The sequence below is a fragment of the Misgurnus anguillicaudatus genome, chromosome 1 (assembly GCF_027580225.2).
Source record: "Misgurnus anguillicaudatus chromosome 1, ASM2758022v2, whole genome shotgun sequence".
NCBI classification, from domain to species: Eukaryota; Metazoa; Chordata; class Actinopteri; order Cypriniformes; family Cobitidae; genus Misgurnus; species Misgurnus anguillicaudatus.
The window spans coordinates 10625658-10649954 of record NC_073337.2 but is presented as its reverse complement, the minus strand read 5'-3'; the positions used below and the strand labels follow the sequence as shown (position 1 = coordinate 10649954).

The following is a 24297-nucleotide window of genomic DNA, read 5'->3' as shown; positions in this document are numbered from 1 at the left end:
GAGGTAACAATAGAAGCAATTAGAGCAACACCAGAACAGCAATACATACACTAAATTAATAAAGAAGCATTCAAAACCAGTATGACTTTGCTCTGTGGAAACACAAAAACAAATGTTTAGCAGTATAAAACTAAACTAAACGGGACTCCAATAACAGAAGTTCATACAATGTATTACCGTGGGTTCACACCAGCTGCGTTTGAGGCGTCAAAATCACGTCGGCCGCGTCTAGTTTGCCGCTTAAACATTTTGAGTTTACTCGCTTCATTTGCGCGTGAAATTCTAGTCATCGAGACATTCACGCGTAAATTTGCGTCATGGGAGGGGCTTCTGCGACTCCGCTCACATCCTGTAATTACGTCACTACTAGAGCAAGCTCGTGATTGTTTAATGCAGCGCGTTTTTACACCAAAGTTCAGATTTTTCAACTCGTGCGTTTGCTGCAGCAATGCTCAATTTGCGAACTAGACGCGCGAATGAGGCGGAATCACGTCTACGTGCCGTACTAAACGCCTCATTTGCGCTGCGAGATCTTCAGACACGCGTCAATGTGTCTTCACATTGACTTAACATTGAAATCACTCGCGCTTGATGCCTCTACTGCGGCTGGTCTGAACGCTGCATTAGAGGTTATCTCAGGTCCAAAGAAATGTACCCAACCCGAAAAACCCGACGTGCATAAATATTTTTTACAAGAAGGACCCGACCAGAGACAAACCAGAGAAAATTAGACCTGATTTTTTTTTTTAACCCTGGACCTGAATGTAAAAGGCACAGACGTGTGTGCAGTCTGCATCCCTGCACGCACCAGTCAGACAGAAAGAAATCCCGTTGGCTTGCATTCAATTTGGGCCACTGCTACATTTATTTCACATTGTTATTTGATGACGACGACAACAAGGGTGACAGCTAAAAATGTGCATTCAAAATTGATTGACAGGTCTGTCTTAAGAAAATTAACCTTCTGCCAGCCACACAATATCGCAAGCACTCTTGGCAAACAGAGGGGGGTTGGAAAAGGACTTGATGCACATATGCAAGATAGTTTGTGTCTTTTAGGGTCCGTTCTGCAAAAACACATTCATTTTAAATTACCCGATGCCGATATTAGTATACCCGACCCGTGTCTGAGGCACACGTTAAACTTTTGACCGGAACCCGCTCAGGGCGGACCTCGGGTTTTCGGATCTAAGTGGACCTGTGAAGCCCTTTACAATGTATACACTTTATTTCAAGCCTTGCAATTGCTTTGCAGGCCTAAAACTGGATTATCTGGTAATCCTCTATACTGTCCTCTATAAAGTGCCTCATCATCAGCTACAAAAACAATGATATATAGTTTTTCTTGATGTTTAGCATCTTTATGCCCCATCTAGGTAACATTTACAGCATTATAGGTTTTACCTTTATAAGTATAAAAATAGTAGTCACACTTCTTCACTTCATTAAATGACATGTTGCTCATTTAAAACGCCTGTAACCCCTCAAATATACTTTTAATATCATGAGTTATTTTCCACTAGACGAGTATGTCCTACTACTGTCCTAATACATGTGAAGTGACAGCGTCCTCTTTGAAGTGGGTGTGAGGTAATCTGAAGCATCTTAAGCTAATTCAATTAGCACTGACTGCACTTAATTACGCCTTCAAAGAGGCTTCTTAAAAAAATAAAATGGAGAGTCTTATTGTCGTTCACTAAAATGCATACCATATCTGTCTGCGAACGCTCACATGTGGAAACACTTTAACCGTACCGTTCAGTTCGTATGATGCTGCAATAAAGCAAAGACTGTAAATGCACAACATATTGCATCTTCTCTCAGCCATTCAAAGCTTTGATGAGCAATTTAAAATCTTGCTAATAAGATTTTACAGTGCAGTAAGTCTCTGATTGTGTTATCCGTTGTACGCATAAAACGTTTATTGGCAACCGAGCAGGACCTGAGTAGTGATATATTTATAGTCTGTAATGTAAATAAATGTATGAACTTTATTATTGAGGTTACATTTGATTATAAACTGTGGGGTTTTCAGGGCTGTAGGAACGATCTGAGAAGTGATGGGCACAATTATTATATATGTGTTTGTGTATGCATGTGTAGACAGCATTTCTGCTGGACAAGCTTGCAGAGGAATATATGATGGGACTGCAAGTTCTGCGCTGACCCCATAACATCCATCTTCTTTTCATGTGTTCAAAGAGATCGGTGTGTTAGGTATAAGTATGAAATATCTGCCGTCCACAGAAACCACAGCCATTTACCTCTTCTGAGGAACACAGAACGCAGGAATTCAGAGGACCTCCAGGTCAAAGCTGCTCTAAGGTCTTTGGTCTGTAAAGAAAATAAAAGAGCGTGAAGCAGGACGCACGTGTGCTGTTTAATCCCACTGCCAGGTAAGTCTATGTGCAGTGATTGATGAAGAAGCAGGTAACTATGAAGGGTAGACAGGAAATCGAGGAAGCCAAAGCAGGAAATGTTCAACAGATCCTGTCAATCAAGGAAAAGACCACACCGATCTGAGCAGCACCAGAAATCTCCAGCTGTCCTGATTGACCAACATCAGAACCAACGCGAGAAATCTCCTGATTCAATCTGTCTCAAATCCATGCAGGTACTTACAGGAGTCCACATACTTGCCACTGTAAAGTCCCTGGTATACTTTACTTTCCACGGATGCGGGCTCGGATGCGGTTTGTGGGTGCACACCCGAGTTCGGAAAACAGTGTTCACATCATCCAACCGAACTCTGACGTGAAATGGACCCAGGTTAGCACCAAAAGTGTAAATGTAAACCCCCCCGATTTGGTTCATTTACAGGACATTCGCAAATTCTGGATAGATTTAAAAAAAGTAGCGGATCCAAATTGCAACAAAAAACAACATGAATCAAACATAAAGAAGGAAATGCTTCTTAGCTTTCTGTTCTTAATGGTGCGTTTGTCACAAGGTGACGATCTTTTAGGGGGCGGAACCAAAGTTGGGGAAGTTTGGTTCCGCCCGGAAGTGTTTCCGCCCGGACCGAAAAAACAGAACACCGGAACTTCCGGTAGCGCCGTAAGAGGGAAAATTGGGGAATTCGATGCACCTGTGCCTAGTTGGGAACAGCGGTTGGTGATTGGAGGATACGCTGAACAAGGCAGTACTTAAGGCCAAGTTTATTCACAGTCTGGAGACCTTTTTGGTGTGTGTGGAAGCGCTGTGTTGTGCCAGTTGGTGCGCTGCTGGTGGCTGTCTAACTCTCTCTCTCTCTCTCAGGCTGGAATTGTATGATTGTGAAGACATCGCGAACCTTAAAGGTTGTGAGGAGAACGGATACATGACAAATTGAGACAAAGTGAAAAGGGGATTGAAAACGGCATCGTTGTGAGTACCAAGATCTAGTCGAAAGTGTCTTGTGTATTAACCTGGCTTTATGTTAAATCCCTCCAGGAGAAGGAGGGCGGCCCTACCCCTAATAGAGCGCGGTGGGTGAGCCGAAGGAATACTTACCGAAGCAGACACAACGATGACACCACTAGCTGGGCCGCATATTTCCATCGCCAAATCTGAACTAAGCGAAGTGAGGGAAGACGGGTGTCTTTTTTGTACACTTGGAGTGGTGGGTGAGTCTTTATGCTGTGGAAACCTTTATTTTTGACGTGGTGCTGTATATTGCTGTGGGTTGCTGTGTCTCGCTGTGTGTCTTGTCAGATAAACCCCCGCCTTCACGCACTTCGTCGAGGGAAGACAAAGAGGCTGCCGGTCTTAGCTCAGTCCAATATGGCATATGTTGTGAGCGTGCTTCGGGCCTCCAGAAATAGTACGGTGCCCAGAAACGATTTTCCCCCGTCTAGACATCGGGCGGATGTGAAGAGTGGCGGTGAAGAGTCGAGGAAACAGCAGAGGTGTGAGTACGATTTGGGGCTATTATCGTTGATGTTTCCAATTGCATAAACATTGTTGTTGCAGAGAGAGAGGTGACGCAATTCCATCGTCCCGTGGCCTCTACAAAGGGGCGCCCCTGTCCAGAGTTCGAACGCCTGACGGTAGCGAGGAAAGGGCAGCGCTCGGCCCGGTGAGACGTTGTGATATTCCACCCCTCTGCCACCATCTAGCGGTCGTGAGGGTTCGCCCCCGACGCCACCTAGGAACTACTTACCCCATCGGAAGCCACGCAAACTGCTGTAAGTCCGCCACGGCTGCCTGTTGTGCATATCAACCCCTTAAGCTGTCGATTTATAGAGACGGAGCATGCACTGTATCCGGTAGACCTGTGAGGAGCACCCTGAGGAGAAATCGAGCAAAACCTGTACTTAAGGTACGCTGAGTCCAGCTGAGAGGTGAGAGCCATTTAAAGCAAACTAACTGTGCTTCTGTTTCCAAGTCGATACCTGTGGAGAGAAGAGGAGAGAGAGTGAATAATCTGAGGAGAAGTCGAGCAAAACCTGTACTTACGGTACGCTGAGTCCAGTCGAGAGGTGAGAGCCATTTAAAGCAAACTAACTGTGCTTCTGTGTCCAAGTCGATACCTGTGGAGAGAAGAGGAGAGAGAGTGAATAATCTGAGGAGAAGTCGAGCAAAACCTGTACTTACGGTACGCTGAGTCCAGTCGAGAGGTGAGAGCCATTTAAAGCAAACTAACTGTGCTTCTGTGTCCAAGTCGATACCTGTGGAGAGAAGAGGAGAGAGAGTGAATAATCTGAGGAGAAATCGAGCAAAACCTGTACTTACGGTACGCTGAGTCCAGCCGAGAGGTGAGAGCCATTTGAAGCAAACTAGCTGTGCTTCTGTGTCCAAGTCGATACCTGTGGAGAGAAGAGGAGAGAGAGTGAATGATTTGAGGAGAGAACAAGGAAGCCTGTACTTACGGTACGCCGGGCCCAGCCAAGAGGTGAGGACTATTTCCACATCAAATAAACTGTGTCTCTCTGCCCCAGCTGCCACCTGTGGAAAGATAGAAAAGGAGTAGTGAGCAACCCGACAAAAGCTGTGCAACTACAAGGAAAAGCCTCCACGAGGGAGATTCAGGTACGCGACCAGAATAATAACCCCCCCACACTCATATTGGTTTTGATTCTGCCTCCAGGAGGAAGAAGGAGTGCGCCACGGATAACCAAGGCCAGGCCGGAGCCTGAGTCCCACGTCCCGGACCCCCGTTGGCCCCCCCTTGCTTCCCGTCATCCCCCGGCTGAGGCCCACCTGGAGGGCAGAGCTAGATTTTAGTTTTAATTCCCCTTTCCCCATTTCCCAAGACATTTTAAATATTTAAATTCAATAAAGATTGTTTTATTACTTACCTGTTCTCGTGTTGTCTGGTCATTGGGTTGCCTTTGGGGACCTCCTCGAGGTGGAAGTTGAGAAGGGGCGTGGCTTTAGCCTATTAGCAGCCAGCCCCTGGGTGTGACACGTTCACACCAGCCGCGGTAGAGGCGGCAAAAGTTGGACATAGTTGGACGTTTGAACATTTTGACTTTACTCGCTTCATTTGCGCGTGAAATTCTAGTAATTCAAGACATTCACGTGGAAATTCGCGTCATGGGAGGGGCTTCTGCGACTTCACTGAGACTCTGCTCGCTTCCTGCACCGCAAAAAAATTATATAAAAAAAAAAATCATTATTTTTGTCTTGTTTTCAGCAATCTGATCTCACAAAAATCCATGTTATATTCACAGAAAATTTGATCACTTGATCAGGGACCATGTCACGAAATTCATCTTTTTTCCGTGACAGGACCACGGATGTTTTTTCAGTGTCACTCCCACGGATTTCTTGTGTCATTTTATGTATTGTTTTCTCATTGTTTTTTCCTATTTTCTTACCGTTGCCGCTTGGGGTTATGGTTAGAATCACTCTGTTACATGTTTAGACATCCTAACCCAAACCCCAACTCTAACCCCAACTCCAGGTGATAATAGTTTTAAAAGCTGAAGAAAGACATGTAGAAACCAATACATAAAAGTACATCTTATCATAAAAGTACATCCTAGCGCAAACCCCAAATCTAACCCTAACCCCAAGCGACAATGATTTGAAAATAGGAAAAAACTATGAGAAAACAATACATAAAATGACACGAGAAATCCGTGGGAGTGACATGGAAAAGACATCCATGGTCCAGTCACGGAAAAAAAGCTGAATTCCGTGACATGGTCACAGATGAAGTGTTCAAATTTTCCGAAACTATAACACAGATTTCCATGAGATCATGTTGCAGTAAAAATATCTAAAAATTCTTAAATTAAGATGCTTTTTCTTGATGAGCAAAATTACCCAAAAAATAAGTCTAGTGTTTAGACCAAAAATATCAAATTTAAGTGATTTTGTGCATAAAAAAACTAAAAAAATTGCCAATGTGGTAAGCAAATTTTCCTTGAATTTTTCTTGAATTTAGTGTTTTTTTTGCTTACCCCATTGGCAGATTGTTTTGCTTGTTTTATGCACGGGGTCGCTTAGATTTGATTTTTTTGGTCTAAAAACTATAGACTTATTTTCTTGGGTTGTTTTGCAAGAAAAAGCATCTTAATTTAAGAATTTTTAGATATTTTTACTGAAAACAAGACAAAAATACTAAAATTTTTTTTTGCAGTGTGTAATCATGTCACTAATACAGCAAGGTCCTGATTGGTTAACGCGGCGCAAAAATCCGCCAAAGTTCAGATTTTTCATTCCGCGGCAACGCTCAATTCACACAGAACGCACCATCCGCACTGGGCCTTCCACACCATTCGCACCGCAGGATGCCTATTCGCGTCTTTGCATTGACTTAACATGTAAATCACTCGCGCTTGCCGCCTCTACTGCGTCTGGTGTGAACGCCCAGTTACAATAAAAGGAAAATAAAATAAGATGATAGTGGTGTGTGCAACCACTGTCTATTACCATGCTGTATGTTGTTCATAGTGGACCTTCTTATCTCAACAATTTTTCTCGTGCACGCGCTGTTGTACGCAAAGTGTCTCAAAAAATGCAGACGGGGTGTGGGAACAAACGCAGACCCTCCTGAGGATGAAAAGTACATCATGCAAGCAGCGCGTGAACATGGGTGACCAAAGTATAGGTGTCAATTTTTAGTCTTAACTATGTCAGTTTCAAATGGACTAATGAACTAAGGTCCTGTTCAAAGTAGTTCAGACCCAAATTACAAACAATTATTCATTCATAAATTACAAACCCTTACGTTGTCCCAAATTCACATGACCTCTGAAGTCTTTTGTTCTTACAACCTATTTGATGTTTCTCCACAAGAAAATCAACCTAAAAAATTTGGTTGTCTTTGTATATTAAGCTCAGATAGTGAATAAAACATTACTTCCCTTTATTTACACCAATGTTGCTTTTATAACGCTGTATATGAGAGGCAGGTGTTAGGAGACATCAGGTGATGAGAGTCAGCATCCGGTCATGTGCGAGAGGTGAAGAGCAAGACATGGAGTTGATCACGACTGTCAATGCAAACCTGGTTGGATACGGAAGCAACGAGACTTCTGATCCTCCTCAACAGCAAGTACTCACGAGTATTGTTTCAATGGTTTTATGAATTGATGTGTGCAATAATCTGACAAGACAGAAAACCAGAGCTAATCTTAATTCCAGCAGCAGTTTGTGTTTTCGGCAGGCTGACAGACAGACCTCACTACTGTAAATGTCTGGTGTTTCTACTGTTCCCAGTCAGTGGTGAAAGTGTACAGTACAACAGCACAAACAGGGTCATGACACACACACACACACACACACACACTACACCACAGACCCGCGGCTGAAAGTAAAGCCCAAACCACCAGCAGCGTCCACAACTAAACATAGCACAACCTCAGCCCAGACAACCTCACTCGCTCTCTCTCTCTCTTTCTCTCTCTGTGGACTCAGATTAGCTGTGACGCTAAGCACACAGCAGTGGGCTGTGAAATTGACCGCTGCGCTGAGTTTGGAGCGTGTTCAGACGCTCGCTGGGGACGAGGAGAAATTCCTCCACACGAGGGCCCGACTTGATTATCACAGCTCACCGTTTAACGGCACATCAGGAGACAAAAAACACAGCCGACGACTCCTCCGCTCTTTCATGTTTGCTTTTTAAATGATAATATAACTGTGTCTGAGTGAAGTTTATGTAGCATTTAAGCTCATGTAATAACAGTCGTTTGGCATGACGCGTGGCCGCCCGGGTTCACCGTGTAACCCAGTGACGCGTTCGGGCAACTTTTCTGGGAAAGTATGTGTGTGTATATGCATATATGTCTCTGTGTGTGTTTTCAGTGTGAATTTTTTCCAAACCCGTGTGAAACGCACCAAAAATACACCCAAAAATGCATAACGTGTGATTTTCGGTTTAAAATAAAGACACACAAGTTACTTTGGCATGTAGTTACATATAAAACCCCACAACCCACAGTGTGTGTGTGTGTGTGTGCCAGCACATGTGTGCGTTTGTGAGCATCATCTAATTTCTTATGCAGCATGTCGTGTGTGTTTACTCCTCTGTGATGTCAGAAGCAGCTCTGAAGCTCGTGTATATAAATTTTGAACATTCAAGTTGTTTCACAGAGGAGCTCAGCAGGTCAGGACAACTTCAGAGTTTCTCAACATCTCTCACCTGCGATCAGGACAATCTCAACTGCTTTCAGGACAAACTAGGAAGATCCACAGATATCGGACAGAAACAGAAATCATTCTTATGGATTAAGACCATTAGGAGGTTCATCTGATACCTGAATCACTAAAGTAAGTTTCTTCGCATATTTTATCACAGTTTTGTGTTGTAGCAGTCTAGTGTAAGTCTAGTTTAATGTTTTTTATTTTATTTATTTGAGACAAATCTATTATCGAATAAGACTACATTAACAAGCCATTTTTTAAGGGTCATACCATAGGTAAAATGTACTTTTTATACTTTTTTACAACATTTACACTTATTAAAGCTTATTAAAGTATCACTTTTATCTCAGTTGTTTCTCTTAAACTAATTTAAATTAAATTTTAGCAGAAATAAATTGTGGGAGCAGTTCATTTTAAGGTGTATACAGTATATTGGCAAATATAAGAGTCCGTCTCTTCGGAAACATCTGTGAAGCAGGAGGCATCAGGAAAATGCTTTGATCTTTATTTGATCTCATTCCTGTTTAAGAGAAACAGGTGAGAGAATTAGGAAATCTCATTGGTTATATTTCTGTCCTATCACTGCAGTAGGTGAGCATAGATGTCAGATGAATGTGACAAGCAAAGGCTTCATGAACTTTAGAGAAAAGTTTCTGCTTCCAGTCAACAGCTCAGAAAATATGTTGTTGATTCCTGTAGATATGTTGAAATAGAGATGACAGTAAATCAATGTTACGATGATCTTTACAGTCTGTCATCTTAAGTCAGATCAGGACGTTCAGATGAAAATCATGTAATAGAGGAACAACTGATATGAAAAGATGTCAACAGTGTCTCATGAGCCATGGTATAGATACCCGTGTGTGCATTTTTTTCCTAAGTACCAGGCAAAAATGATATTTAAATTGAATGAGAACCCAATAAAATCTCTTAAGACATGATAAAACAACACATTAAGAACCAGAAGTCTAAAATATTCACACACTTTCCTTAATCTGATTCAATTAATTAGTCCAGTGAAATCTTTTAAATCAGACTTTGTTGTGTAGATATCAGACCGCACATACTGACTGAATATGGGAATTTAAGACTCAGACTTTTTACAGACATCAGTTCTGTATTTTCACTGCCCATCTTTTACACTGCTTTATCTTTATATGAGATTCAGAGTATTTTCATCCGGACTGGCCTATTGCTATAAAGTCATTTTCAGTCCGGTTTAGTCCCTCCAGCTCTAAACATTATTTCACCAGAAAGTGTTTCACTTTCTGCTTATAATTATGAAATGAAAATGAGGTGCATTAATGTGAGAGTGAAATGTAAAGGAAATGGTGTGATATAATTTTTTATGACTCCTGGAGGAAACTCTGAGAGAAGCCAACAGAACAGAGTCCACACGCAGCCAAAAGACTTCACGCTGTTCAATGTGACTTTATTCTGCTGGGACAAGGAACAACACGGCAATGATTTAACAGATTTAACACGTCCTGATTCAACATGGCAGCTCTTTGAATCCTAAAAGCCAAACAATTTGGTCCAGACATAAATTTGAATTATTACACAATGCAGTTATGAGAAACGCATTATACTATAACACGAGTGACCGGAAGCATGCAAAGATACAAATTACGCAGCATCATGAGCGATTCACATCTGATACACCTTTTATACACTTGAATTCATACACACTTTACAGATCTCTTCTTCAAGTGCTGATGTGCACAGCATTTAAACCAAAAAGTGTGACATTGAATAAACGCTGAATCTCTAGTGTGAACATGTCCCCAAAAACATTAAAAGAACCTGGAAAACTATTGAAATTATATTATATATACACGACTGCTTATTGTGTGTGTATATATAATATATATGAAGCTAATAATATGTTAAACTAATAACTTGTATTTAAGAGTGTGTATTCAAATATTAATAGTACATTTCATGTGTACATCTAAACATCTGGAAGCATTTTCATGGACAGACCTAATCTGTGAAAAGCAATTCCGAATGAACTATAAATCATTTAGTTTGTTTAACATAGTCATTCACATCTGCTTAGGCAATATTAGTGTTTACTAATGCACGAGCCATAATGAATGTGATACAGTCATGCTAATAAACCTTTGGATAGAGAGAGATTTGACGACATGAGAGAGAGAGAAAAAGAGGGAGACAGGGGTGAAGCAGTAAGATTAAAAGTGAACATTTGTTTTGTGTATGCCGCTCGCTGCCAAAAGGCAGTAATTTTGGATGAATCTAAAACAGCTTTCCTGGCTCTGTCCCATTTCACGCCTCCTGCCAGGAAAGACTTTTTTCACCTGTTTATATGCAGGTAAAGTATACTCTCCAGAGTGCCCCCGAATGAGGTCTTTTTTTCCAACTCAACGCATAAGCCTTGTATAAGCGAGCTTCAGTGTGCGGACCACAGGGGCTAAAACAGGTAGTCTGGACCTCTGCGACTGAACTGTTAACTAGAGCAGCATGTTCAATCGGAGAAAACTGTCACACTCATAAAACGGGAAAGGTCCGCGTACACGGCCTTGCGTTATTGCGCCTCTTTGTATAATGACTGTTGGAGGTCTGCAGCCAATGAGTGGCGCCCACCACAACAGAAAGTAATTTTGTAAATAGGTTGCTCTTACATTGTTTCACAGGTTTTCAAAGAGAACATTTTAGTGCCTACATGACGTGGGAATGTTCTGACACATTCGCCAGTGCTTGCAAACACATTTGTATGCAAACATAACTGAGGCAAATATAAAATTTTCATTTTGTAGAATCTCTTTCTTTTTATAAAATCTCCTAGATAGCAGTGAGGTTAAATGAAAGCAAATTGTTTAATGTCTCCTCAACAGATCATTTCGCTGATGCTCTGCTTGCCTCTATTTTTGTCTCTCTGAAGGAATTTTAAGAGATAAATTCAAACTGAAATGACATATCCTTTTGGATTTTATGAATTTATTGTTTCACATTGAGACCTCGATGGAGATTTCTGCTTGTTTAAAAGATAAAGAGACATGAGTACAGCAGCTGACTGTATAGGAGACAGAAGATGAGATGAAAGGAGTTGTACACGGCAAACACATTAAGTGAGAAGAATTCCTTGAATTTTCCGGATGAGTCTGTGGGTGGGACAGACACTAATGCAGAAGACAGCTGTGAAAATCAATTAATTACCCAAATCTGTAGAGAAGCAGTAATGAGTCAATGTTCTGGGAAATAGGAAGTCCAATGACTGCACATCTGACGGACAGATCTAATCACGTCTAATACACTTATTCATGAGTCATATATAAGAGTTCTAGTCATATAGTTAGACTTTAAGCGCTTAATATGTCTATGTTAACACAATTTTTCTTATTAAGTCATTAAGAATTGAGTTAATCCACCAATTACTAACATCATTCACTTACCATCACTTTGGTCCAAAACTGCAGGACTTTTTTACTTTAATGCATGATGATAATAGTATTAATAATAATCTCTCAGCCTCTCTTGTCAATAAACAGCATCCAAGAGCTTTCAAAAAAGTCATCTTCTAAAGAGACACACTATAAACATTATGAATCTGTTATGAATCTTAGACTTACAGTGCATGGCAAGACTTCATTTAAAAACAAACAAATACTTTCACTTTTGTGAATGTTACTGATATAGCCAGCAGGTTTGTAATCCTTACACCGTGTCTAAAACTTTCATTAAACTCACAGTAAGCGAAGGTCAGCGAGTTAAGACGCTCATGTGGTTGTAATGATCTGGTCTGCCGAAGGCTGAAATATCTGCCGCCGCAAATACAAATCTCCGAAAAAAACTGAAGGCTTATACAAAAAGTAGTGCTCCAGAAAAGTGTTGAGTGACAGGCTGTGAGAGCTCGCCAAAACAACAGATCAGCCTGTTCGGAAAATATCTTTGCTTACGAGAGCCGCTGTGTGTCTGAAATCTTGCACCGAAAGGCCAACAATAGCCTTTAGTCAATGCTCGCTAATATACACACACACACACACAGCAGATGTCAAACAATATCACCTTGGGAGGTTTGAAAGAAAGCCAAGCGTATAATCACAGAATATGTCAACTGAGTGAGTTTCAAAGGTTAAAGCACAAAGGGACCAAAGTTTAAAGAACTAAACAGTTTAATCCTCATGGTGAGAACAGGAGTCCGGCCGCTTAACCCACAGGAACATGAGCATTGCTTAGTAGTGACTCGCTCATAAATCCTCACATGTTTCTCCTGAAATGTCTGTAGAGAAAAAAAGACACAAATTAGTTAATTGTTTAATATACAGTGCATTAAAAGAAGGTATACATTTTTCAATTACTGTCTTCATGGGTTCAAACCAAGGCTTTGAACTGGTTCACGGAACAAAAACGAAAACCAGAATCTTTGATGTTTCGCAAGGAACAAAAACGAATCCAGAAACTTTCAAAAAATATATGTTCCAGAACAGAATCGTTTATTTAAAATAATGGTAACCGGTTAATACCGTTATTTTTTCGTTGTTTGACAAGATTTCTGTGCAATACTCGGTTAAGTTCACTTCCGGTCGTCGTTGACTCATCAGAGAAGTGAGAAGCTTGCCACCGGCAAGTAGCCTACTCAAGCCAAAGTCTAGAATGCTCAATCATAAGAGGTAAATACTGAATGCTACCAAGTATCTCAAGATGTTTGTTTTTTTAATACTAGTGGTGTAACGGATCGCAGTTGATACGTGATCCGTACAGATCACACGACCCACGGTTGCAGCTCGCTTGCGATTCACAGATTAATACGCTAATTTAAATAGGTTGAAAGTTGATAATTTGCACGTGTTTCAAAGGCTTACAAATGTTAACTCTTAAGTGATTTTAAACAATTTAACCGCTAAAAGATGCTAAAGTGAGCAATTTTCTGTACGCACAGACACACATGCGGTTGAATGTGTCCGGTCCAACTCCAATCAAACGTGATTATCCCTATGCCCTTCAAAGATCCGAACTCTTGATATATAAACTTGAGAGAGAGAGAGTTGTGCAACTGTGTCTCATACTGTAGTCCATTAAAAATACATTTGGCGAATAAAGCACTGAAAAACTATGTAATTTTCACTTTATGTGGAGCACCGTTTGGAATTCCTCCTCCATCTGTGTGTCCGTGCGTGTTTAAGTGCACTCAACAAATGTAGGCATGTCAGAATTACAGTTATGCTGCTTACATAATGTAGCCTTTTTTAATGTTTGATGACAAGATAGAGACTTAAGGAAAATTATGTAGACTAATAATTTAAGTTTAATGTCCTAATGATAAGACATTTTTTTTTGTTCTAACCGGTTCAGGAACGTCAATTAGGGGCTGTTTACACTTGGTATTAAGATGTGTTTTCATCGATCGGATCACAAGTGGACGAGAGAGACACATGACGTTTACACCTGGTATTTAAATCCGTCTCTTTTGTCCACTTTCGACCGCGTCTGGGCTGAATACTATGAGGGGGTGGTCTGTGAGACGGTGAGCGAGTCTCTCTCTGCTGTCATTCAAACCCGAGCGGGAGTAATTATGAGTTTATATGGACGCAAACTAATATAATGTCGGAGTGCACTGCTTGTTTAGCAATTAAACATGCTGCACAGTGTTTTGTACATGAGTATGTAAGAGCTTTCTTTGAATTTTCAGCGCAATTGATGAAATAGGATCGCGCAACTTTCAGACGCTTTCAAAACGAAACTACGGAGATCAGCCGCTTAGTTTTTATCAATGAAAGGCTAAAAATAGCGCTGTTCACCGAATGTTCACGCCAGAAGTCAAAAAAGACGTGAAACATGTGTTTAATACCTCAGATTAGATAAATGGGCGGAGAGAAGGCGGTCGCGTGTGGCTGTTCGAACGCATTCAACCACATGTGCGTTCCGCAGCTCCAAAGCGATCCGATCGAAAGTGGTTTCGACCACCTCTGGATGTGGTTGAAAGTGGTCGAAAGTGGACGAGCTCAAAACGTTTTGAACACCGTTTACACCTGGCATTAACGTCGTCCACTTGTGATCCGATCAACGAAAACACATGTTAATGCCAAGTGTAAACAGCCTCTAAGAGAAACTGTAACCTGAAAATCTTCACAGAGTTTTTAAGTGTCCTGGCTGAATAACCACATATAGTTTTTCAGCACATTAACTATGGACAGATTGGACACCATCCACTAATGTTTTTGACACTTTACATTTTATCTTCATTTTCTACTTTGCTGACGTCTTTGTGTCAAATGCATTTTGAAAAGTGTGCTCTGTCTTAAAGCGAAAGCCACTTGCGTTTATATTTTTAGTTAATATTTTAAGTGCACGTTAAGTGTCGACAGACATTTCGGGTCGACCTTATGTAAAAATGACTACACAGCGTTTATCGGAGGGGCTTTCCTTAATTTTACTTTCTTTGCTAACATCATATCTAATACAGTGCTGCCACCCTCTTGCCACATGTCTCTTTCTCTCTCCCTCTCTCATATAAACACAGAGGAGTTAGACTCTCTACATACGGACAGAATCTTTGTTAGGCCTCCCCCAGTCATAACCTCCCCTCCCACTGGTTGTTTTACCTCTCTCTCTCTCTCTCTCTCTCTCTCTCTCTCTCTCTCTCTCTCTCTCTCTCTCTCTCTCTCTCTCTCCCAACCTGAAAGTTCTGAAAGTTTCCCATCATAGTGTTGGCCATCAGACTCCTGTATAACAGAGCAGAAAAGCAGTAACAGACATACAGTTCAGACCACCTGGATCACACACACACATGCTCGCTCGTGTTCAGATCACACACTGATCACCTCTGGATTCTTTACTTCTGGCGCTGTTTGGTTACTTTACTTTAGAGAAGATCATTTGAGAACAGAAGATCTCCGATGCTGGACAGGAGACTTTCACCTGGGCTAACACAGCGCTGTTTATTCGTTTGTTTCAGCCTGAAAACTTTGAGGAGTCTCGCGTCGTGTCTCAAAGGACAGACGAATCAGAGACGCACACAAAGCTCATTGTGTTGTAAGTTCTCTTTCTTTCTCTTCTGTTGCTCATCTTTGGGTTTTTGTTGTGACTCAGGAATTCCTCTCAGACATGCTGAACTGGTTTAAGTTAAACGCAGCCTGCCGCGTCTCTCGACTGTTTTATTCTGTATGTGGTGGGAGAAAGATTCAACTCAAATATTGCGAGAACAAGCAGCAAATCTGTCCTAAACAGATAATGGCTAAATGAAAGATGAATACATGAGTTATATTCAGATGTATCTAAGGTTTTGTGTGTGTGTGTGTTTGCTCAGATCGCGAGAGGATGAAGATGTTGTGTTCTAGACGGGTTCTGCAACAGTGGCTCTTTGCTCTGTTCTTACTGTGTTCTCCTGTTCCTCACCACGGCCGGCCCGTCGATGCCCTCAGCAGTCGAATGAAGTGCCACACTTTCCTGCATGTTATACATCCACAGTCCTAGCTGGACATATCAAATCTAACAAATGGACAGAACGGTTATTTTATTTTTGCTTAGTTTGGATTAATCCTGAAACATGAATGATCCTCATGTGCAATGTTGAGGAGAGATCAGAAACATTAAAAAAGAAAATTTCATTTCATACACTTACACTGAAAGAGTAATATCTCAAGACTTAATGACGCTCATTACAAACACACGGGCAGACAAAAGTTGTTGGCACATTCTGCATAAAAATCGACTTTGTGTTGTTATTGATGAAACTAGCACAAATTCTGCATGTGATGTTTGGCCATAAAGCACTGGAAAATGTTCAAGTTTGGCGATCGTGCCGGGAGCTGTTTTGATAGCCTGTGCCCACCTGCGTGTTTGCTCAGAGTTTAAGGGCGAGCGGGGTGTGGGGTACCTCTGCTCGCTCCGGGCTCTCATGATGCCACCCAGATGCTCCGCAGGCCACCTGCTACTCGCACAGACGTGCTTTTGTGCGTCGAACCTGCGCTGCTTGCTCCGTGACAGACGCCCGCTGTCTGTCCGCGAGCGTTCACTGATAGCGAAGCCCGAGAGAGCAGAAAGAGAGAGATTGCTGATTCGGAGTTAGGCGGCAGCCCAAGCCAAACAGGCCTCTCCCACTGGATATTATGCCAGTCGAGCGAACTTTCTCTTTTATGTTCTGCGAGCCCCTCGGCGGGGCCCAGAATGCAAAACATGCTTCTACAGATCCTTGGAACGCAGATTCCCCCGGTGTCTGCGATCCAGTCGCTTGCCAGGACCTCCCCAACCTCATATCGGCTTTTAATGATGTGAGCGTGTGCGTAAGACATTCAAAGACCCTCCGCTTAGCAACTCGTCTGCTAATTGTCGTGAAGACTCCATACAGATGGTTTACATTCTTCATGTTTTGTCTGTATTTTTGTGTAAATTTGCAGCTGCAATAGCCACCAGATGTTGGTCTAAATCTAAATCTTCCTTTAGGACCATTCTTGAGTAAAAATAAAGGAGGTGCAGAAAACGTTAAGCTTTAAGAGGCCATTATTAGCTTCTTATAAAAACAATAGATGCCTGTGGTATGTTGTCATTCATCTAAGCGAACTCACTTGTGCGTGTGTTTTTGTAATGGTGATGTACCCATTAAATATAAATGTTTTGGGCGATTTCATAAAATAATACTCCTAATGATTTCTGTAAGTGGGACCTGAGTGCTAAGTGTCAGTGAGTCAGCGGTAAACAGGGGTTTGGACCTTGAATTAGATTCAACTGGATTTAGTTCTGGCCCGTGGCTCCGATCAGATCTCTCCGAGGATGAGTTCTGCTTTGTTCGAAGGACAAAACATCACACAAATATTCGGTCGGTGGCCAAACAACACAAGATCGTCTTTCAGCGACGTTCACATCATTGTGATCTCAGAGCTAATCAGAAAGGGCGTTCACCGTTTATAAGCAGCGAATGCTGACAGGTCCAGGACAATGCCTCCTACTGGAGTTTGACTTGAACCTGAGCCAGCACTGCCTGCAAAGATGAAACGCACATGAGAGCGAGATCTTTCAGACCGCATGTACGGTGGAGAAGGGTGAAGGGAGGTCTTTCTCGCTTTCTTTATGTCTGTTTTTTTTTTTATTAAACCAACACAAAGCAGTGGCTATCTAAAAGCAGCCACGGCAGAGATGTTTTCTGGTTCTGCTGCGCTTTTATGTCTGCTCATCGTGAGACTACTGGAATCCAAATTCTTTGGGATTTTGCAAGATAAAAAAGCACTTGGTAATAAAATTCATAAACATACATCTCATAACCACTTGCACCGGTCCTGTATACGTTACAGACCCAAAATAATTTTTTTTTACAATGGTGTTTATTGGTTATGTTGATGTGGTCGGACCCAGTTCACAGTTACACTCGACCTCATGAATATAATCAACCTTCTTTGATATACATGCTGAAATATATAATAAATATTATCAATCCATCTGCAGCATAGCGATGGAAATATAAACACCTGAGAAGGTGGGAGCGTGGGCTCGGGGTCCGTCTGAACCGAGCCGTTTCTGACTGAGGACACACGGCAACTGGGCTTTGGGCTTTTATAGGATGGGTTTGCTCTCACAGGACGTTTCTCAGTCATAAATCTGCTCGAGTGCATTAAGAAAATAATACGAGGTGACAGAAAAAGAGAATGCTGCACACTGCCAGAGGCACAGCGTTATTTAAGAGCCACGGGAGGAGTATAAAGCCACTTTCCAAAGAAAGGAAAACTCATCGCTCTGCGCCTGGCAAGGAATTATCTCATGGATTAGTTTAAAAAGCCTGGAAAAAGAGCCGTATTTACATCACCATCCTTATGGACATGAAAATCAGGAAACATCACTCACCTGTGTGAACAGAAGCGGAGAAGTTTATTGGTGCTCTTCTGCGGTAGATTGAGTCGAACCCCCTCCCGGGCCTCTGATGTTATTTCCACACAAATCATTTAACTACTTTAAGATTAAGATTCATGACTAGCTGATTATGATTGTCAGCTGTTTTACTGACAGATCTTGATTGTTGTTGTTTTTCGCAGTATTAGTTTGAGGAGTTTTTACAGCACAAAAGTCTGTGTCCTGATCTGACCAAGGGTTTGATTAACGCCCTTTGCTGCCCCCTTGTGTTCACACTGACACCCACTGCCGGGCTCTGGATATTTTTTGAATAGTTCTGAATTATGCTTTACTTTGGCTCGTGTGAGGCACCAGCTATGAGATATATGTAATTGCTTCAAGACATTTGGCCTGAATGCCGAGTATCCAAAACTGCACACGGTAGCAGAGAGCACTTTGAGTTAAGGAGCCGTCGGCTGTCAGATCTGCCCGCGCGTAGACCTCCAAATGATTTAAGCCGAGACTCAATGGCACCATTTATTAGAATTATTGCAGTAAGAGTTTAGGATTGCATGTTAACCAGCTCTCCTCCAATAAAATTTCTTATTATTGAGTTTTGGCAACTTTCAGCTCAGGACAGTTTTGATGTACTGTGTTTATAAATCCACATCGACTGTGGAGGTGTGTCAGAAAAGGTCCCACGGGTTGGTACAGTGACTGACATCAGCACTGCTGGTAGTTTGTTTGGGTTAGATTCAGGACGGGTGAATACAGAACCAGTGGGGTGTTTGGATGTGATCCAGCTTTTCCCAAACCCTCTGGAATTAACTCAAAACACATTGAACAGAGGGTAACAGTAAAAACGCTTGTTGATCATCGTATGAGAATTTAGGTTAAAAGGCACCGTGTGTGTGTGTGTGTGTGTGTACAGTATTTCAGTGATTAGAAACACATTACAGCACATTACACACAGCTCACACTATGCAACATTAATAAAATGTTAACATTAATAAGATGCTAAGGCTTGTTTTCAAAGATATGCTCAATTTAGTTGAAAGCAAGTAAATATGCAATACCTTGAATATCTACTTTATAGCTTTTTTAGTAAATTTACAATTTATGACTTCACAGCCGGCATTTCAACATTGATTCATTGTTGAATCAACATCAAGGACAAGGTTGAATCAACATTGAATTACCTTTTTGATTTTGCTAATTAAATCAACGTTGAAAAAGCAACTTTATTTCAAACAAATTTTAACGTTGATTTTGAAGCGTTTTAGCTTTTGCAACCGTTTAGCACTAACTGTTGTATCAACGTTGTTTTAACGTTGAAACAAGCACTCACATTATTTCAACTATATTTCAACATTGATTTTGAAGCATTTTACCTTTTGCAAAACCATTTAGCATTAACTGTTGTATCAATGTTGAAACAAGAACTGACGTTATTTAAACCATATTTTAACGTTGAGTTTGAAGCATTTTACCTTTATTTTAGCCATTTAGCATTAACTGTTGTATCAACGTTGTTTTAACGTTGAAACAAGAACTCACATTATTTCAACCACATTTTAACGTTGATTTTGAAACATTTTACCTTTTGCAAAACCGTTTAGCATTAACTGTTGTATAGTGCTGCCTCACGATTAGTCACGACTAATCGTGAGGCAGCACTACTGTTGTATCAATGTTGAAACAAGAACTGACATTATTTCAACCATATTTTAACATTGAGTTTGAAGCATTTTACCTTTTTTAACCATTTAGCCTTAACTGTTGTATCAATGTTGTTTCAACGTTGAAACAAGAACTGACATTATTTCAACAATATTTCAATGTTGATTTTTAAGCATTTCACCTTTTGCAACCGTTTAGCATTAACTGTTGTATCAATGTTGTTTAAACGTTAAAACAAGAACTGACATTATTTCAACCATATTTCAACGTTGATTTTGAACCTTTTGCAAAACCGTTTAGCATTAACTGTTGTATCAATGTTGAAACAAGAACTGACGATATTTAAACCATATTTTAATGTTGAGTTTGAAGCATTTTACCTTTTTTTAACCATTTAGCATTAACTGTTTGTATCAACGTTGTTTTAACGTTGAAATAAGAACTCACATTATTTCAACCACATTTTAACGTTGATTTTGAAACATTTTATCTTTTGCAAAACCGTTTAGCATTAACTGTTGTATCAATGTTGAAACAAGAACTGACATTATTTCAACCATATTTTAACATTGAGTTTGAAGCATTTTACCTTTTTTAACCATTTAGCCTTAACTGTTGTATCAATGTTGTTTCAACGTTGAAACAAGAACTGACATTATTTCAACAATATTTCAATGTTGATTTTTAAGCATTTCACCTTTTGCAACCGTTTAGCATTAACTGTTGTATCAATGTTGTTTAAACGTTAAAACAAGAACTGACATTATTTCAACCATATTTCAACGTTGATTTTGAACCTTTTGCAAAACCGTTTAGCATTAACTGTTGTATCAATGTTGAAACAAGAACTGACGATATTTAAACCATATTTTAATGTTGAGTTTGAAGCATTTTACCTTTTTTTAACCATTTAGCATTAACTGTTTGTATCAACGTTGTTTTAACGTTGAAATAAGAACTCACATTATTTCAACCACATTTTAACGTTGATTTTGAAACATTTTATCTTTTGCAAAACCGTTTAGCATTAACTGTTGTATCAATGTTAAAAACAAGAACTGACGATATTTAAACCATATTTTAATGTTGAGTTTGAAGCATTTTACCTTTTTTTAACCATTTAGCATTAACTGTTTGTATCAACGTTGTTTTAACGTTGAAATAAGAACTCACATTATTTCAACCACATTTTAACGTTGATTTTGAAACATTTTATCTTTTGCAAAACCGTTTAGCATTAACTGTTGTATCAATGTTGAAACAAGAACTGACATTATTTCAACCATATTTTAACGTTGAGTTTGAACCATTTTACCTTTTTTAACCATTTAGCATTAACTGTTGTATCAATGTTGTTTCAACGTTGAAACAAGAACTGACATTATTTCAACAACATTTCAATGTTGATTTTTAACCATTTCACCTTTTGCAACCGTTTAGCATTAACTGTTGTTTCAACGTTAAAACAAGAACTGACATTATTTCAACCATATTTCAACGTTGATTTTGAAGCATTTTCCCTTTTGCAAAACCGTTTAGCATTAACTGTTGTATCAACGTTGAAACAAGAACTGACATTATTTTAACCATATTTCAATGTTGATTTTGAAGCATTTTACCTTTTGCAACCGTTTAGCATTAACTGTATCAATGTTTTAACGTTAAAACAAGAACTCACATTATTTCAACCAAATTTTAACACTGAGTTTGAAGCATTTTACCTTTTGTAACCATTTAGCATTAACTGTTGTATTAACGTTGAAACAAGTACTGACATTATTTCAACCATATTTCAACCATATTTCAACGTTGAAGATCAGTCTTATGCCTGCTAGGTTGTTGCATGTTTTTCAAAACCAGATTAAGAAAATCCTATTAAGCTGTGTTTAAAAAGGTTCTTCTTAATGCATATCCAGTGACACCTCTGAAATGTGACTTCTTTCTCTATCTTTATCAGGAAGCGTTCAGTGACGCATGCTCAGCTGATGCACGATAAGGGACGGACGCTGCAGGAATTTAAGAGACGCATGTGGCTGCAGGAATTACTACATGAAGTCCATACGGCCGAGATCCGTGAAGTTCAGCAGCAGAGAGGAGCGATTGGCAGCAGCGGAGGTGGAGGGAGCACTCTCGCCGTCACCATGCCAATAGATGCGGGCATGGGGGTCGCCTTGGGAACGGACACCGTCAATCCGAAACCTGCCGGAGGAACCAAGAATCTGCCGATCAGCTTCCGTCTGGAGGACGAGGAGGGCACCAACCTCCCGCAGGAAACCAATAAATCACAAACGTACAAAGAGAGCTCGCTGAAGGCCATCAACAAGAAAAAGAAGAAGGGCCGGGCGGGGAAGCGGAGAGAGGGTGAGAAGAGGAAGAGGAGGGCTCGCTCGCTCAGGCGATCGCCACTAGAAGAGTTTGGGAGCGGCTTCCACCTGGAGTGGCGGCCGTACTCGGGTCAGCGTTAAAACACTGTCAGTCTCTGACAACGGTAAAGAGCTGTAGTTTGTGCATCAGTTAAACAACAGTCAAAATAAAAAGTAATAAAAAGTATTTAAGCTTTTTAAAACACATCACCTTAAACTTGACCTAAAGATAAAGGAGAGAATGTACAGCTATACAACTTTGCACATGAATAGATTATTTCAATGTATTCACAATCTAAAAACTGCACTTCCACTAAACCATGTATATCTTTTTCTTTACAGATCCATTAGAAATGAACACCTGAAGATTCATGTCAAAGTGAGAGGAAAATATTTATTACGTGTAAATATTCTTAAAGCGACCAAACAGTGACACTAAATAATAAAGACACTGTTGAGTGTGCCGAGTCAAAACCTTGTGAATACCTTTGCTTTGTTTATTTTTTATTTTCATTTTTTGTTTATAAATGTAGGACTATGCCTCTGTTACCGTGTCAAAATTCCTGTAATTTATTTTGTTTGAATGGTGTATTTATTTTGTAAAAGCATCAGGTGCTGCTGATATTATTTTTGTACTATAATGCACTTTAGATGTATAAATAATATAGAAATATATACAGGTCATTTTGTTAATGGACATATTTTTGTGGTTCGGTTAAATGAAGTTTATAATCATCCCTCTCTGTTATGCTGTATGTTTGACAGCTTTTGTGTTTCTGTATGTCAATCGCTCTGGTTCACAACCTAGTGAGTGGCCTTCATAGACAGCATTTTAAGGCCTACTCAAGTGTTGAGAAAGGAATAGAAATGTTCATTATAAATATTTTGTAATGTTAAAGCCAAGTATACTAGTCAACATTTGAAGTAGATCAAAACTTTTCTCTTTAATTAACTTTTTTGATCCACTTCAAATGTTGACAAGTGTATTTTACCCAGTATTTGTGTTTGCTATCTATGTATTAAATTGTTGGCTTAGCAGCAGAGTTCACTGTGCAGAGCACAGTGTCTAAAAAAAGTCACTTAGGATTATTTAACTGTTATTTATGAGGTGAGGGTTCATGTCAATCCAGAAAGGAGCTGTAGACAGCACATTGGGGTTTGAAACAGAGCTTTTGTGTATGCTTTCATTTTTGGTTTCTCTCCTGACAGGCATGATGCCATACACCTGATATCAGTTACCACAGAGCTGACTGTACATGACCAGCACATGTTATAAAATAACTCTTGTTGTTTTGCACTGAGAGAAACTCCCCTGTACTGAATGAATTAAACATCTGACAGTCTCAACGCAGTCATGACTTCTCTGTGTGCTGGATGTGTTTTTGTGTGTGTATATATGAGGAGTACAGATCTCAGGTTAGAGTGTGTGACAGTCACAGTTCAAACAACAGTAGCGTTTAAGACAAAAATTGAAGCTTTCACAGATGTTTCAGTGTAGATCTCAGAGAAGAAGGTCAGATGATAGCTAAAAGATTTGCTGGCTGTATTTAAACTCGTAATAACCTCTTATGACCAGAAACAGCTCACAGGAGTGGAAGATTATTCGATTGGGAGCGAACCCGGATAAATAATCACAGCAATAAAAGCCCACCTGTAAAACACCGTGGTTGTGTGGGAACGAGACATGAATAAATGATGGTGGAAAATCCAAGAGTTCCTTTGATGTTCTCCAGGAAAAGAAACAATACCACTCGAGTGAATGTGCTTTACTTGAGTCTTTTGGGCACTTTGTGTGTTATTTAATAATTGACCTCATTACTGCTCAGACCAGAAGCTTTCACATTTAGCAGAATAACTCCATTACTGTGGCTTTGGTTTCATCTCAGCAGTTTGAGATCCA

The 24297-nt window shown here is 40.3% G+C and overlaps 1 protein-coding gene across 1 annotated transcript; it reads left to right on the top strand.

Moving 5' to 3' along the window:
* The first annotated feature begins 15194 nt into the window (after nucleotides 1–15194).
* On the top strand, nucleotides 15195–23740 carry pthlha (parathyroid hormone-like hormone a). The gene is made up of 4 exons (XM_073865530.1): nucleotides 15195–15567; nucleotides 15842–15968; nucleotides 21992–22522; nucleotides 22740–23740. The coding sequence occupies exons 1-3, from the start codon at nucleotides 15432–15434 to the stop codon at nucleotides 22497–22499; spliced, it is 771 nt and encodes a 256-aa protein (XP_073721631.1). The 5' UTR covers nucleotides 15195–15431; the 3' UTR covers nucleotides 22500–22522; nucleotides 22740–23740.
* The last annotated feature ends 557 nt before the right edge of the window (nucleotides 23741–24297 follow it).

What these genes read in the sequence shown, in the direction of transcription:
- pthlha (XM_073865530.1), top strand. Translation starts at nt 15,432, where the DNA reads ATGCTGGACAGGAGACTTTCACCTGGGCTAACACAGCGCTGTTTATTC. An exon ending in CACACAAAGCTCATTGTGTT is followed by an intron (nt 15,568 to 15,841) that starts GTAAGTTCTCTT and finishes GTGTTTGCTCAG; the next exon opens with ATCGCGAGAGGATGAAGATG. An exon ending in GCCCTCAGCAGTCGAATGAA is followed by an intron (nt 15,969 to 21,991) that starts GTGCCACACTTT and finishes TATCTTTATCAG; the next exon opens with GAAGCGTTCAGTGACGCATG.